The 18228-nt window shown below is 34.7% G+C and overlaps 1 protein-coding gene across 1 annotated transcript; it reads right to left on the bottom strand.

Moving 5' to 3' along the window:
* Positions 1-3952: 3952 nt before the first annotated feature.
* LOC101207504 (serine/threonine-protein kinase STN7, chloroplastic) lies at positions 3953-10304 on the bottom strand. The gene is made up of 10 exons (XM_004143736.3): positions 9685-10304; positions 9481-9567; positions 8511-8633; positions 7346-7447; positions 6954-7122; positions 6777-6870; positions 6207-6300; positions 6058-6114; positions 4447-4860; positions 3953-4321 (listed from the first exon to the last, which is right to left on the bottom strand). Exons 1-10 carry the CDS (start codon positions 10123-10125, stop codon positions 4160-4162), a joined length of 1743 nt encoding a protein of 580 aa, XP_004143784.1. The 5' UTR covers positions 10126-10304; the 3' UTR covers positions 3953-4159.
* Positions 10305-18228: the final 7924 nt, after the last annotated feature.

An 18228-nucleotide genomic window follows, 5' to 3' on the forward strand; every position in this document is an offset into this window, starting at 1 on the left:
GGGGTTTCACCCTAGCCAATGCGAAGCTCCAATGCCTTGACGCCAGCCGAGTTCGAGAGGTCGAAGAAATCCGATGGACGAATTTGGAAGGAGCGACAATAAGAGAGCAGAGATGGAGATGACGATTGAGAGGAACCAAAAGAGAGATGTAGATGAAAATTGAGAGTGTAGCAGAGATGGAGATGGCGATTGAGAGGAACCAAAAGAGAGATGGAGATGAAAATTGAGAGTGTAGCCGAGAGAGATGGAGATGCGAATTGAAAAGGCAACGACTGAGACGACGATTGAGAGTGCAGCGGCTGAGACGACAAGTTCTGCATCTTCGTGCGTTTTGATTAAGGGAAGGAACGTGTTTTCATCCTAGGGTTTTAGAAAAGAGAAAACGGACTTAATTGAAACGACGTCGTTTTAGTACTAAATTCTTGACGTTTTTAAAACGTCAAGCAATTTTTACAATAGTCTTGACGTTTTAAAAACGTCAAGAATATTTTATAAATTTCTTTACGTTTTTAAAAACGTCAAGGATTTTTTTTATAAATTTCTTGACATTTTTCAAAATGTCAAGGATTTTTTTATAAATTTCTTGACGCTTTTAAAACGTCAAGTAAAATTTTAAATTCTTGACGTTTAAGAAACGTCATGCATGTCGAATTCACACGCTTCTTGACGTTTTAAGAACGTCAAAAAATTAATAGATATTTCTTGATGTTTTAAAAACGTCAAGAAAAAATTTATTTCTTCTTGACGTTTAATAAACGTCAAGAATGATGTTTCAGAAAAATTCTTGACGTTTTTTTATTAAAAATGAAATCTTTCTTGACGTTTTTTGAAAAAAACGTCAAGAAAGGAAAACAACAACCGTCAAGAAAGCCCATTTTTCTAGTAGTGACAATTTCATCAATCTGGGCTCGTGCAGATGAGGAATATTGTCTGAGATCTATGAAATTGTCCAAAGATTCTTTGAATAAGATTTGTTTTGTTTCAGGTGCATTTTTTGGATAATCTCGGGGACAAATTATAATAATAACACTTTATTAATAATAACCAATGAATTACATTTACTATCTACAAGCTTTTGGACATAAAATCCAATCGTACCTCTTCACCATCACCATAGAATTATTGGAAGTCAACCGCCTTACCCTATTAGTGAAGCAATAGAAACATCGAGACTACTTTATAATTAAGACAAAAGCAATAAATAGGTGAACTTGAACACAATCATACCTTAACCAATACCATCAAAAGCTCTTTTATAGTCGATAACTCAGGCTGTAACAAATGACTACATTCGATCTAAGAACTCATCCATCTGATTTAATTTGGCTTATGAGCGACGTACATGTTAGTTGTAATCATACATCACCTGGGGTCTATCGAGCTCAATAGGCTGGTCCATAGATGCAGTTGGGGCAACCATTTTCCCGAGGAGGAAATGAAGATGCTGGGCACAAGTAGAGGTAAGGGGATGCTTGACATGAGGAGGAGTAGAGGGATGTTGGGCATGCTTTGTGTACAGAGGCATGCTTAACATGATGAGGAACTAGGTCATGTGGGCCTTCCTCATAACCTTTCGTCGTCAAAATTTCAAGACTCTACTCCAGGTAAGCACGCTCTCGTCATCTGTTGGATCAATCTCATATATGCGGACCTAAAATTCAAACATCAGCAGGTGCTAATTAAGACCTTAAACCCTAAAAATACTACAATGAATGTGGAGGAAGAAAATAAATCGTAATGTATAATTTGCGACTCAAAGATCTGTGATTTAATTACCTTCAACCCAGGTAAGTGCGTGCAACTTATATCGCATTGTGCAAACCCCTATTGGAGCTGAAGGATTGGGTAATCCTTGTCCAACTCAGACCCATTCATGTTTATCCCATCCCCAAATATAACCTTCTTAATCTAAGGGTCTTTTCCTGTTCAAACTAAACCTCACATCTGGACTTATACCTCAACCCCATTATGATGTCAAAATCCTTCCGTTCAAAGGAGACTTTATCACCTAGTAATTCAAAACTAATTACGTCATCCTATCTCTCCTCAACCTCTCTCAACAAAATCTAATGGCATAGAGTCAATTGACTGCCAACTTCACATCCAAGAAATGTCTAAAAACGATTTTCCTAAACATATAAAGTTGCCTAGGTGTTAACTTATTTTTTTTATACTTGACACGGTCGTAGGAACTATGAATTTTAGTGACAAAAGGCATCTGCAAAACAGAAAAAACACATACTAGAAAAAAAAATAACTCTTCTATTCTAAAACTTAGGGATTTCGGCTGAGAACAACATGAATTTCCAATTAAGCTCGGACAACATTGCACCTGGAAGCCACGAGATAAGGGTTTTACATGCATTCTGTGGTGTATCTCGGCTCATTCTCGGGCGAAATCGTCCCTGAGATTATCCCACAAAATGCATGTGAAACACAACGAATCTCAAGACTTCTTTAACGAATTTATGAGCAATTTCATCGACCTCGACCGAAATGCTTCATCTGCACGATTCCAAATTGATGAAATTGTTGAGGTTCATTGAAGAAAAGCACAGGCATTAACTTAAAATCATGTTCTACATTCAACTACAACAGAAAACCAACTACAAAATTTCTCATATGCCTCAGATTTCACAAATAACAATATAAGATAAACTAAATACTAAACCCTAAACTATGGAGTCCTTCAAAGTAAATCACTTTTAGGGATTTAAGTTCGAGGATGACTTCTTGAAATTTTGGAAGCAATCTCGTTTTGTCTTGGCTGAAATGAGTTTGGGGTTGAGGGTTGTGAGAATATATAACGTTCCGACTTCCAAAGACATTTTGGTCAATTTATAAAATCCTTTATTTTGAAATTCTTAAAAAACAAAAACACAATCTGAGGGGTGATCTTGGCCAAGAAGGACCAATAAATTACATTGAAAGAGTTTTTTTTTCTTTAAGCAAATGGGGATTGCTAGAGGAAGCCAAATAATTAAACTTTTGTTCCTTGAGAGCAATAGCAAGAACAACCTTAAAGAAATGGAGATCGCTAGAGAAAGTCATGAAAGGGGGAGAAGGTTAGAGAAATGTTAAATTTATTTCTAGTATTAATCTTTTAATATTATTTAGCTGCAATAAATTAGTTGAATTTTGTTTATATGTGTAGACACTTTTCAAATCAGAAGTTGTGGGATCTTGGTGAGAAGAGGTATCTCACGTTTGAGCTTTCAAGGGTATTTTAGTCATTTGCAAAACCATTTATTTTGATTTTTTTAAAAAACACTATCTTGGTGCTAATCTCGACCAAGATGGATAGGGAAATTACGTTGAAGGAGTTTTTTTTTTTTTTTTTTTTTAAATTTATGAAGTATCTTGGTGTCAGGTCAGTCGAGATTGACCAAGAAAAACAAAATTACAAGTTCTTTGAAAGTGTGTTACTTTTTAAATGTAAAAAAAAAAGAACACGATAAAGGGTGAACGAACATGGGTAGACCGATAAAGGATAAGTATAAGAGTAAAATCAAGAGAGTTGCATGGTCTCAAGAAAAACGAACCCAAAAAAGAAACAAGCTCTAGAGAGTTCTTGACAAATAGGAAGAAGTCAATTGAGACATAACACATTTAGCGCACCTTAACCTTCGAGGCCGAGGCCAATAATCCCTTGAGAGGGCTAATTCAGATCCACTCTATTTTAGAACATTCCCAGTGGCTCAAGTCCAGCCTGGAAATGAAGCCAACTCCAAATCCTATGACAAGCATCATTCCAATGTGTTATCTTTTGATTATTTTTGTTGGTAACCTCTTTTTCAAATTATAAATTTATAAATTTATCTATTGCACCACGTGGAATTCAGGTGAGGTTTGGGCAGATTTGAGAACAATTTTTTTTTTTAATTTAAGGCACATTTTGGTAAAATTAAAGTTTGACCCACTCGAGCACGTAAAATGGTGAAAGAAAATAGCATACTGAAAACTACTAAATTATATATAGAATAGGGGGGAACAATACATTATAAAAGGAGTTAATGCCTGTTTGAAAAAACTTGTACGTATCTTTCAGATTTCAGCTTCTATATCTTTCCTTGTGTTTAGTTGGAATGGCTACACAAAATTTACAACCAAAAGAAGGAAAAAGAAAATTTGCAAAATATGTATTATATACAAACTATCTTCATTCCTCTCTGGGAATCCATCTACTCCACCACAGGCTCTTCCCTCGTCGACTAAGCTCATCCATGCTTTCATTTAACGTTTTTAAGATCTTCCGTTGCAGCTTAAGAATCGAGGCCAAAGCATTTCTTTCGACATTTGCTTTCTTCTTCGGCTCCATTTCCTGCACAACAATCAGAATTTACATTTGAGAAGCTCCATGAAAGAACCAACCTTTTCAAACATCCTTTCAGTTTCCTTATAGAAAAATGAACATAAAAAAAAAAAGGGCAATTTTCATAAACAGACTTTGAGCTCCAGAAGCTGAGCTTCAGTGAACCCGCCACCCTGCTCGGTTCCTGATTTTGCCATTAGCTGAATCACCCAATTAGCAGCTTCAGTGTAGTCCTGTTGTGTAGCTCGAAAGAATTGCAGCCTCAGTTTCTGTACCAAGGACAAAGCTAATAAACCTTCCCTGTTAAAATACGGGTGAGCTAAAGCTGCTTTAGCGCTCGTTCTTTGCCTTGCTTTGTATCGAACCATTGATGTAAGGAGTTCCCATCCTATTCCTTCATCTAAATCCAACAATTCAAAGCCCTTCCTCAGGTCAGAACTAGCACGAGACTCTACAGTTTTCCTCCAGGCAACTAAGTCGTAGTCACATCGTTTCAACTGACGGTTGAATTGTATTAGGCCACTGTCTGTCCGCATTGCTGGAAATGCCTATGAGAAGAAACCCGATTGCAAGTCACTAATAAATGATATGCATCAATTAGAAGTTAAAGAAATCACCTCTTTTCAGAAATCTATCAACATTTCTGCATTCACCATTTTTCAGAATCTATATTTGTTCTAATTTAACAACCTCATTACTAATTCTATTACACATGGCCAAGTTATACGGAAGAGTTACTGAACGACGGTATGAACTGCCAGGATGTCCATAAGAAATACTCGAAGATATTCAACAATAATCATACAAGATTCTACCTTATGATCTCACTGTCAAGAGGTACCCTTCATTTCTTAAGAACTATAGGATGATTTTTTTTTAATGAAAAGAACATATGAACAATAGGATGATGTTACCATATACAGAAAGTTAACTAAAGACCAAGGTCTACACAGAATAAATATTGACCCAAATGAGGTTAAATTACAGGAAAATTTTTAAATAAAAAATGAATCAAAATACTTTTCTTTTTTCTTTTTTAGGATCCCCTGTAATAATAAGAATTTTGTCATCTACACATTGTCGTGGATATATTCATATCATAACATGTAGATAATAAGAAATAGCATCTTATTGAGATTCAAACTTGTACGGAAGAAAATTTATGGATGAAATCAAATATGCAATATATATCCACTCCTCTTGAAATATCCAAATATAGTCGTTAATGTTAATTACAAGTCTAGTTCCTAACCGGTAATGGTTGTGCTTATTTAGCCGTAGATTTAGAGAGTTTCTCTTGCAGGTCTAAGCTTCCGATTTTTAAAATACTTCATAGCATTAACATAGATAATAGTTGCTTAAATGTTGATTGTATGAAGAAATGATTTGACACAATGTGTTCAAAAGGACTAGTCCAGCTAGATAAAATAATGATGGATAGCTTAAAAAGCTCGATTGGACAAGTGGGTCAACATATTTTGCATCCAAATCATGGTCCATCCAATTGCCAAGCTACTATTTTGCGTCGTATCATGCTTAATCATTGCTCTTCAATCCAATCAACATGTCAGGTTATTATTAGAATGGTTTCCAATGATGTTAGTGAAAGAAACAAAACAGAAATTAAATTAAAAATCTAGAAACAATATTGGGTTTTTTATTTCAAGAAATAAATAAACACAAGAAACAAAGTTGGTAGACTACAATAATAGCAATTTAGGCAGTTGAGGCAGGAATAGACTTACCATCTGTAAGAAGATGAGACCGGCACTGTAGATATCAAATCTATCTGGGAGGTTCATCTGTTAAGGACACGACATATCATCAAAGTCAAAGACCATAAATGAAGCATAGAAATTTTGGCATCGCCACATGGATTTTAACAATGCTGCACCTGCCATAGGACTGGGGAAAGTGCAGTTGCCACAGGAGCTGAGGGAGCAGATGGAGTTTGTGTGCTCATGATATATTGCTCTGGGGCAGCATATCTTCAATGGAAGAATCATACATCTTTATAACAAACTTAATACGAAAAAGCACATTCAGTAATTTCAAACCAGAATTGCTGAAAATACAAGTAATGAATAATTTGGACTAGCCAGTAGCCACCATTCAGTTTAGTGCTTATTTCTAGAAAGGAATTGACATTGCTTTAAAATTGATCCTGTGCGTCAGTGAAGTGGATATTACAGTCAAAGGATGATTATATCTTTCTAACATTACAGTCAAAGGATAATTACAGTAGACATTATAGTTAAAGGATAATTATATATATCTTTCTAACATTCCTTATTTTTCTCTGAAAATAAACTTGTGCTAATAAGGGAGAGAACACGAGAGTATTGACAAGAACCAGTTTAATTTTCAATTGAAACAAGGCAATGGTTGCATAATGAGGAAGAAATTTAGAGAACCTTTCACTTCTGCCCCAATAGGTTTTGTTACATAATTAGAGAGAACATACCTCGGGTCCAAAAGAAACTCCTTTGGAATATAGTTAATGCCAACTCGCAAATCAGCAGCAGCTCCAAGATCAATGATTTTGAAAGTACGAGATCCTGCTCAGGTTTAAAATGAGATAAGAAAAATAATAATCGCATAAATTTGAATCTAATACACATTCACATTTGCTGCTTCTAACCTTCAGAGAAAATGACATTCTGTGGCTTGATATCCCTATGCACAATCCCAGTTGAGTGAAGACTATCCAGTGCAAATAAGAGCTGCCGCATAATTGTCTGAATGATTCTATTCTCCCTTTCCAACCCTTTGGGCAACTGCTGCCCCTCGCCGAGAATCATCCTCTCTACCTGACTTTCAAAGTCACCACTCAGCTATCTATTTTGGAAGCTTTTTAGTTACAGCAATTAATTGACGTCAAACTAACTCCTAGTTCAATTCATAAGTACTATATGAACTCTATGAACATAATGTGGCATCTGTTAACTCCCAAATAAAAAACATATATTGTCATTCATACTAATTAATTCCAACAGCATTCTAAGAAAATAACAGCCAAGAGAAAGTACCAACATTGTAGGGAAACTCTTTGCTTTGCATTAAATCGGCCAATGTAGCTTCCCCTTCAAACTTCCATATGAGCCAATATTCACCATCTCCTTTCTTTGAAGAATTCTGGGAGTAAATTCAATACTATAGTTAACAACAGAATAAGTATATATAATGGATAGCTTATCATTTTATGTAATAGCAAGTTTTTGAAGTCTTAAGGCTGCATTTCGTAACTACCATGCTATTTGGTTCTCTTTCCCTTTCGACAATGTTATTGTAGTTTTTCAAATTTAGCCATAAATTAAATTTGTATGAGCATGAATTACAAATATAAAATTATACATTATTTATTCGTTAAGAAACTTAATTTTCATTAACTTGAAAACAAAAGAGAGCAAAACACCGTTTAAAGGCATTCAGGATGAGAATCCTTAATCACAAGATTCACAACTTTACTTGAACAGGATCTATGCTACATGTTGTACAACTGTTTCTTTGTGTTGAAAGGATGAGGATCCCTAATCATAAAATAGAAGGATCAAACAAGAAAAATGCATTCAATCTATAAAAAAATGATAGAACATTTGGTGTTGCAAAGCCATCCCTAATCGTAAAATGGGAGGATCAAAAAAGAAAAAGGTGATATAAGAAATGATAGAACTTTGTTGCAAACCACTCCAATAAGAGGGTAGGGTATACTAACTTAAAAAGGAAAAACCAAAAATAATTATGAAACAGGCAATTAGTAAAATGATCTTCAAATTTGAAGGGTTAATATAGCCAATAGATCGATATGGGAAAAGCTTTTAATTGATAGGTAGTCTTCCCAAAGGATCCTTATATACACATTTGTGTTCTTCTGTTGGGTCATCCATTCAGATTGCAAAAGGAAGTTTTATGGAAAAATCTCCTTTCGGCTCTTTTGTGTTCAATAAAATGGAAACAAAGGATAGGACATTTGAATAAGAAAAGACTACTTAAAGAATTTTATCTTGCCTTTCTTGGTGTAATGTAAATTCTCTCTTTTCTTCCTATTTTATTTCCTCTCCTTTATTCAATTACAAATGTTTATTGTAACTCCTTCGGATTGGAGTTTCTTCTTCCCCTTAATTTGTAATTTCATACATATATGAAATTGAATTTTATTACCAAAAAAGAAATAAAATAAAAGCCACTGGAGCAACACCTCAAGGAAGCCATAAATAAAGTCTGCACAGCTATTAGCACAAGCACGCCGCACTCGCTCATTCATCCAAATTTCAACTGCACCATACTCAGTAGCCTTTTTCAAAACAAGGTCACCTTCCTTCTGGTAAAATAAGAAAATGAAATTTTAACACATGTAAATGCATTTTTTGCACATAATGTAGGTAAAGCTAGAATCATTTTATAGTTTTGGCTTCCTCAAATAATACTAAAATCTAAAATCAACAACCATTGTGAAGACGATCATTAGACAAATAATAATTTGGCATGGCATATGATTAAAAGTGTTGATTTGAACTTCTCTTGAACCATGCTTTACCCAAAGCACAAGACTCAAACGTAAAAACTCCATTCTATTTTGTTTTCTCATTTTTCATAAGAAATTGAACTTTCATTGACAAACATAAAAAAACTGTCTACACACATGAGCTCTAGCCCTTAAAAATAGCCTCCAATCCAAAACAAAAGCACCTAATTGATAATTACTAAAGACCTGAGAAGCCACCACCCACAAAAGAGTACTAAACCAGGTAATTTCCAAAAAAACAAATGCCTCAAGACCGATCAACCCCTCTACAGCTCGTACTATTTCTTTCAAGCCAATAACACCACAAGATCAAAAGTAAATAATAAATAAATAAATAAAATTTCCCAGTATCCTAAAAGGGAGGGAATAATCACAATCTCCTCTAACAGGGATCTTAAATATATTACCCCAAAGTAGTTAAAAAACGACCTCAAAAATCAACTGCAAATAAAAAAAAAAAAAAAAAAAAAAGGCAACTCCAGAATAAGAGCTCAATATCCTACAGTCAAAAGTCCAACTTAAATTTCCCATATGCATTTTTTAAAGGAGGATAATGATTAACTTTAAATAAGGTACTCGTAGAACAATCATATGAGAACCTAAAATTAGAAAGGAAAGATAACATGGCAAGCTCTGGGTGTACCTTGTCTGAAGGGTTTTTAGCCAGCGACACTCTGTAGACCACACCAAATGCTCCTTCTCCCAACTTCTTTCCCAAAACAAAATCATCCTGCAAATGAAAAACTTAATTTCCTTAACGTTTTTCCATTTCAACGACTCAAAATTGTCAACAAGAATGAATCATCAAAGAAAATTGGAGAAATAAAGAAACCAGAAATTGTCAAACCTTTCTGAAAGTGGGTCTAAAGATCCTCTCAACGAATGCAAGAATAAACATGTCAAAGAAGCCAGGAGCCACCCCAGGAGTGGCCCAAAGATAAGAAAGTGTACCCAAAGCCAGAATGGCACCAGGGATTGTGAGGGTTAAGCCATTAGACTTGGGCAAAGTGCTCCTGTATATGATATCACCGCACTCCATCACAGTACAAGGAAGCCCCACACCCACACCCACAAAGAGATTATGAACCATATGGATCATGTCAGCGCCCAGAGCCGAAACCAGTACATTTCTGGGATTCTGAACGGATACTGTCCAAAGATGGGGCGGTTTGTGTTTAAACCTGAGCTTCTTCCCGAGAAATGGCGAATTGGGTTGTTTCAAATGGTGCAGTTGGAGGTTGGTCACTCCTATACTAACCCCACCTGCTGCTGCAGCAACGGCGGCCATGGATGACCAGAGTGAAAGGGGTAATCCGAAACGGGGAACAGAGTTGGTTGAATGAAAGAAGCCTTGAATTTCGACCACGTGTATCGAAATTTCATTTTTTGATTTTTTGTTTGTAACAGGACAGTGTAATTTTCAGGTAGTTTGAGATTGTGTGGAGGAGAATGGGTGGGTTGGATTGGAGAAGCAATAAACACCACAAATGAAATGAGAAGGACAGGCCGAGTTGCGTATTTGTAATTTGGGCTTCTTTCTTGCTTCAGTTTCCAAGTTTATTATTACACTCATGGGTTCATTTCTTGGCTTTTGTGTTGCTAACTTATCTAAATTAGTTTCTCTAAAGTTGGATATTTTGACACTCAAACCCCATATTTGTTGAAATGATGATCATGATATTGAAAATGTCACGTTCGTTGAGCATGTTACGTTATCTAAGTTAGATAAATTACTCTTTCTATTACCTATTGATTTTGTGATGAAATTCATACTATCTAATATGAGTGATGATTTTAACTTTTAACATTTCAGTCAAAAATATAATATTTTAATTCTTTGAGCTATGTTTTGTCCCCATCTAAAAAATAATTCTTATTTCAAGGAAATCTGCAATAGGTATCAATTTGAATACGTAATTGTGTTGTAAATGCATAAATATTTAGAAATATACTTTACATAAGTATACATGCTTGTTTCACCCTATTATTAGTGTCTTAACGCAGACTAAAGAACAAAAGAATGAGCTAGCAAATTGTAGAGGAACTCACAGAAAGACTGGGTGAGAAGACCAGTACATCAAAACACGAGAAGAGGTTCGCTAAAAAATAAAAGTAGTAGATAGAGTGATGTGACTTGACGATAGAGGCAGCTTTCGGCGCTGACATGCTCAGAAAGATAGATTTTTCACCTAAGTATAACTATAAAATGGAACTCCATCCTTACCAAGAAAGGAGTGACGTCTGAATGGACCACCATTCGTACACTTGAAAAGGTGGACAAAACCCTAGAGAGTTGGTGGAAAGGAATAGCCTTTCTTCTGTCTGTAAAGCAATTCTTCCTTTTCTCCAGTCAGTTCATGAGTGAAAGCTTGAGGTCTGAGTGAAGAAGATTCCATCCCCCATCTCCCCTAGCTTGTAATGTCATTTCTATACTTTCCATTTTTGTATTTTTTTACATTATATTTGTTCCTATTATACAGTGGCCGAAGACCTTCATTCTTTAATACAATGTATATTTATGCCTTTTCAATCCATTCATATCTCTACTATTCATTTGTCCTTGTGTTATTTGTAGTTTAGGATCTATAATAGATTTTTGGTATGAAGATTTACTTATTATTCTGATCGCGTTAGTTGAGTTATTTTCATCACTTGGCTAGTGTATATCGTCAACTACCCAAGATGGCAAGTAGCAAGGATATGACTAATGTGTGCAAGGTGGAGTTTGGACTGGTGAGATAACTTCCATAGTTTGTATCCCGAAAGGAGAACAAGTGTGAGTGTTATACACCAAGAGGTTGTCACTCTTAAACACGAAGCTCTTTAAGTCTTATAAGTGAACGATTATATACCTTGTTTGGCTAGGCTTAGTCATCATTTGGATCCCAAAAGGAGAGCAAGTATGACATTTAAAGACTTCGAGAGGAACTCGCATTAATCATAAGCTAGTTAAGTAAGACATACCACATCAAGGCAATGATGCATCATGTAGAATGAAACATCAAACATAAGCAACAACACTATTTCTCAAGTCTCTAAATCTTTGTTGCTTAGAATTAGATATGCATTCACAACAGTGCATTTTTACCTCCCTAAGTTTGTGGAGTTAACCAACCAAGTCAAGTTGTTGGCATTGTTGAGTGGGATCGACTTCAAAACATGCAAGTTTTTGGCGTTGTTGCGAGGTATTTGATTTTTCAAACACTAGAGAAGGATTTCACTTTGATTTTGGGCAAAATATTTGATTTTGGTGAATCATGAGTTCAACCAAAGATCGTGTGAAGAGGTTTAAGGTACGAGAGTAATCTGTGACTGCTTGAACTAGCTCCAGGGTTAAGTGTATCTTTCGACAAGTGACCAAGATGAAGCTTGTGAGTAAGTGAGGCTTCAAGAATGGCCATTTTAATTTCCTAGGTGGCTAAGGTATGTGTGCTAGGTGGCAAGAACGACAACATTTGTTTAAGTGTCTTCATGTAGGCAAGCAGTACTATGAAGCCAAGGTGAATAAGGTATACAATTAGTTAGCACAAGTGGCAACCTATATGACCTTAAGAAGATTGGTTTAGGTGTTGAGGCAAGCTGAGTGACATGTCATTACTATGTACTATGGACAATGCAACAAAGTTAAGTAAGGTGTAGACGAGCTAAGTTTAAAGGTGTGTGTAATCTTGTATCTTCTATATCCCATTGGTTGCTAGAAGTTAAGAAGTTAAGCTTTTAAGTTGTCCAAGAGTCTTACGATAAAGTAAGGAACTTGAGACAATAATGTCCAAACTCAGTCTGAGAGAAAAGGTAGAGAAAGACAAAAGTGAGAATCTGGGGCTAGCCTTGGGATATCTCAAGCGAGATGGAAAATAGAGAGCAAATCCCAGTGCTAAGGCAGAGGCATCTTGGTGCTTGATTACTGAGTTAAAAAATAGAAAGGTTTTAAAGATGGGTTTTAGGCCATCTTACGGTCGTGTTTGCCTGGGACTGGAAGTAGATAAGGAAATTATTAGGGTTCTTGGACATGATTTTGATCATGTTCGACCGAGAAGAGTAAACATCTCGAAGAATCTTGGCCAATCTTGGTTGAGTTCATTAAAAAGACATGTAAAGGACACATCTCCAATAAATTATATTGAGTAAGGTTAGCTTTTTTCAGACGCAAATATGCATTTTAAATACAAAAAACCCTCATTTCTTTAATTTCTCACCACTTTCACTTCAAAAGAAAAGTAGAGAGATGAAGTAGAGAGAAATTGAGTTTCCTTGCAAGAGTAGAGTCAAGACAAGAGGGTCGTTTAGTGTCAAGTTTCAGTTGGGTTTTCAGTCAAGAGATATCCAAGAAGGCAAGGGTGTTGTCGAGTTTGAGCTAATTAAAAAGGAAGAGTAAAGTCTAAGGTTAGATCCAAATAAGTTCAAGTTTTCTCTTCCACGTTTAAGAAGTTTAAAAGCAAGTTTGCTAAGTTAGGGCTTGTTATTTTAAGGTCTAGATTTGTTGGGAGCTCATGTTAAGCTAGGGTAAGCTTGAGGATTCGTCTTGAGCAAACTAAGATCACCCAAGGAGTTAAAAGAAAACCAAGGTATAAGAAAATAGTTTTCTTGAGAGGAAAATAGTGAGTTTTCTTGAGTAGAAAAGAGAAAAGTGAAGAAGTGAAGAAGCTTCCTTTAGTTGGAACCCAAGATTTATAAAACTTGAGTTTTCTTGTTATTTTTAGGGCAAGAAGAAATAGGGCAAATCTGTAAACCAAGAATCCAGCCACAAGTTGTGAGTGACTAAAATGAATTTCTAAGCTTAATTTAAAATTCTATGTTTCAAAGCATGTTTGAGTTTAAGCATTTACACATGCTAGATTTATGAAAATTATTTACAAGGTATGAGTTTCAAGTTTTGAAAAGAGTTATGAGAAAGCACGATTGAGTTAAGTTTCTAAAACATTCAAATTGAGAAATGTTTCTTAAAGCATGAGATTTATGAGAATGTATTTGCATGCAAAGTGTCTACAAATATTTGAGCAAAAATATTATTGAAAGCAAAGCTAGATTTGAGACTTGCTTAATGCAAGAGTTTTTCATAAGCATGGTAACTTAAGTACGTTAAAGTTTAGCATGAGATTTCTGAATATGCTTAAGCTTATATCTAGATGACTTGATCTGATAGCAAGCTTATGGGGGAGATTTTTCTATGTACAAAGGTCGTGTGATGAGGGTATCCAACAGATGCCTAAAGTTTCTATCACATAGATTAGGTAAGAGATGAGGGCCTCTACAAACGCCTAGATTTTCCATCTCATGATAGTTATAGCGAGATAGAGTGCTATTGGAGCCTATAGTTTTGTCTTATAGGTATTGTATCGAGGGATAAGGTTTCCATGCCTAGAATTGCATCTCGTAGACACAAAAAGTTCAAGGTATAGCAAGAAAGAAAGAAAAGGGAATGTTAAAAGCTAAGTTTGAAAAGAAAACTTTGAGAAGATGCTCCTAAATAGGGTGTGATAAGACATCCAAAGGTGAGTGAGTAAGCTTTAAAGCGAGATGGTAGGTCAGTTGAGTGGATTACAGGTGGCCAATCACGAATTAGCATAAGCAAATGCAAGCAGAAGGTGTCAAGGTTAAAACATGCAAGACTGTGTTTTTTAGTTCAACTACAGACGACAAAGCTACCATTTTACTCGTGTGTTGTTTTGGGTGTTTTTAGTCTTAAAAGAAAGATGAGAGAGTCTAGTTCTCCGGTGAGGGTTGTCAGAAAGAAAGGGTAGATGGGTATCATACACCTTGTCATGACTATATTTGAGCTACTTTTTATAGCGTAAAACTTCTAATATATCATCACTTATTCATTAAATCTTCCAATTTGTAGGAAATAATGATTTACGCAAGCCAACGAGTTAAACACAATATAATTACTCAATTTGAAGCTTAAACGAGCAAAAACGGAACAAAACAAATGTAGTGACATTTTTATAAATAAACTAAAAACCAGAGTCACACCTAGCGCCGCAAAACTGCACACTTGAGAGCATCAACTTGACCAGCGTCACGGTGATACAAACTGCAAAATTGTGTCAAATGTGTTCAAATGAGCACCTTTTTTTTTTCTAATAAACCTAAATGGCTTATTTCAGCCTTTTGTTCACTTGTAATGATAATATTTTAGTATTTTATTTTTTAAATTTTCACAACTTTAAAGCCAAAATTCTCCGGTAAAATCCTCTCTACTTAGTAAATAAAATTCTCTCGATTTTTCTTCATGGCTACTTTCTTTGTGAATTTCTTTGGAGCTACTTTGAAGACTATGGTTAACTAAAGTACCTTCTTGGGAATAGATGTTCTTGCTAATTTTTCTTGACAATTAATCTTTTTATTGCTTTTTTATTTGATCTTTGGTTGAATTCCTTCTTGCTTTCGATAAATAATTTTTATTTTGTTGGCTTGATCACCCAAGAATTCTTGAACTAATACTTAATTTCTAGAGGTGCTAAGCACAATTTTTGAAGCATGATTGATTGTGAATTGTTGTATGAATCTTTAGCCTGTCTATCCTATTAATTTTTCTTCAATTCCTAGTTTGAATTTCAACCAATTAACCTTTCTTTATATAGAGGCATTCTTTGCTGTTGAGAGCCTCAACATAAAAGTCTACAATCTTAATGCAACTTTAAAGAACTTATGGAAACCACTAAGATGAAAATAATTAACTAGTATGAATTTTGATTTATTTCTTAATTTATTGTTTGAGGATGATTAGTTTCTTTGACTAATTAGTTGAAGATTAAATTAAATTGCAATGCATTCATTATTTAATGATAGAAAAATTGTTGGAACACTTTGTTTCCAACTGTATCAATTGATTGAGTAAATTTATCTTTCTTTGATTGTGCTAATAACTTTCTTGAACATTTAGTGGCTTTATTTTAAATCTGACTTGTTACCATCTAAACCTCCCCATTTTCCAATATTTTTATTCTTTAATTTTTTGTATCTTAAATTACTTGTCCTTTTCACGAATTCTCTTGGGTTCGACCCATTCTTCGTCTATATTACATTCTTGTTGCATTAATTCTTTTAGTAGTAAGATTAAGTATAATTCTTTGAGGGATTTGAAATTTTCGTTTCTTTAATACCCAATTAATTGCATGATTCTTGTTTGAATAATTCTTTGTGCTATTGCATAATCTCTTGGATCTCTTCGTTAAAAGTCACCCCTATTTCGAAAGACCCATTATATCTCTACAAAGTTCTTGACGTATTGCATAATCCAAACAACATCCACCAAAAAGCATACACACCAACTTGCCACTGTTATTATGGAAATTAACTCTTTGTTACTGTTTGAAACCATTGTAACACCTCTCTTTTTTAGGACACATTGAGCACAACTTTCCAATCATTGTTTGCAATAAGGTAGATCACTCCTACATCCAACCATTTAATAGTTTCTATTTTCACTACTTCTTTCATTGCTAGATTGAGCCTGCATTGATATTGCACTACCTCTGGACATATCTTTCCTCTAATCTTATTTTATGCATGCAATATGAATGGTTGATCCCTTTTATATTTGCTAATGTCAATCTAAAAGTCTTGTTATGCGGTCTTAACACATCTAACAAAGGACTTTCATCTAATGAGTTTAACTTGGATAAAATAATTACAGGTAAAATGCTGTCAATTACCAAATATATGGATACTTGAGATGAACTGGTAAAGCCTTCAATTTTGTTTAATTTTTAGTGGTACTTTGAGTGAAGTTTTTGTTTTCTCTTAACTTTCATTCAAATTCAAACTTTTTAGTTTTCCCTGACTTTCAGTTAATGCATTGACTCCTTCAAACTCATTCCACTCGAAATGTTCTTTTGAATAAGCTAATAATTTCTCAAGCCCTTTTTGTTTAGTATAATCCCAAGCTAGCACATTAATTGTCTGACAAGTCTCTTTTCCATCTGGATACTTCAACATACCAAGCATGTTGAATTTGACCCAAGTACTTACTTCACCTTGGTTAACATCGATTACGACTCTACCAGTGGATAGAAATGGCCTTCTCCATAATAATTGGAACCTATTTATCTTATTCATAGTCAAGGATGAGTCTGGGGGAAAATGAACTTGTCTACTTGGACAAGGATATCCTCAGTCTTACCTTTAGGATGGGCGATAGATTTGTCTGTCAATTGAAGGGACAATGTGGTAAGTCTCACCACCCTAATATCTAAATTCTTGAATACTGAAAGGGACATCAAGTTGATGTTATCTCCCATATCGCATAAGGTTCGACCTAAATCAATTCCTTCAATAGTGTAAGGAATTGCAAACTACCTAAGTTCTTCAAATTTTTTTTCTAGATTTCCCTTCTTGAAAATGCTATTGTAAACCCTAGACTTTCTATGTAGTTGATTATAGAAGGATGAAATTTCCTTAGTGTGAGGTTATTTTATTCAAGTGACTAAGTAAGAAAATTATGCTTTTAAGAAAACAAAGTGACGTGAGATTGTTGGAATATAAGAAAAGTGATGAAGAAAGAAACGGTTGAAAAGTATTTGGAAAAAACATTGTCCAAGTGTTGAGAAGATTTTAGGTTATGATAGGCAACCAAAAAGAAAGAGAGTTAAGGATTGGACTAAGTGTTTGCTTTGTATGCAAGTGTGAGCTATAAGGCTAAGGATGTGTCAAAAGAACCTCTATGTTGTAAACTCCACTCTTTTTTTCTAGTTAACCTAAGAGATTAGGTTTGAAAGATTTTTAATAAGGGTTTTGTTGAGAATAGGTTAATTTAGAAAAGAAAGGAAAAGGAAAAGGAAATGTGTAAACCCTTGATCTTTTCTTATTTATTTAAGCCTTGGTATGTTTTAAAGTTTGTTAAAAGAGTTTGGTTAAAAAAAAAAGAAATAAAGAAAGAAATCATGAGCTAGGTTGTGGGGATTGGGGAAAGGAAAGAGTGAATGCAAATATTTCTAAAGTGCATGTCATGTTGCTACTTAAGGTTTAATAAGAGTTTAGTAAGTATGAGACAAGTAGGAGGTGTTGGTTTTTGGTTAATCTTAGTCATGCAACCATATTAATAAATAGGGAAATTTTGAGGCTTTGATGTGAACACATTACATGAGCAAAATCAGAGTTTTTATTGTCAAATGAAAACTTTTATATTCTCTTTTTTTAGGTAGGGTGGCCGAAAGGAACATAATTGAGGGAGAGGTTGAAAAACTGTAAGAAGTTCACACTTTGCAGATCGAGAAATAAAATGGAATAAGGTCTGAAGGGAAGAAGATATCTAGAGCTTTACAGTATATATAAGGCTGCAATTTGGAGGTAAGCTTGTTAAGAGTTAATGAACAAGTTTGTAGAAAGAAAATTTCAATTTGATGAATAGATTTTGAGTTATGCTAAATGAAAGTGAGCTATATGTTGA

Source organism: Cucumis sativus, chromosome 5 (genome assembly GCF_000004075.3).
Source record: "Cucumis sativus cultivar 9930 chromosome 5, Cucumber_9930_V3, whole genome shotgun sequence".
In the NCBI taxonomy this organism is placed as follows: domain Eukaryota; kingdom Viridiplantae; phylum Streptophyta; class Magnoliopsida; order Cucurbitales; family Cucurbitaceae; genus Cucumis; species Cucumis sativus.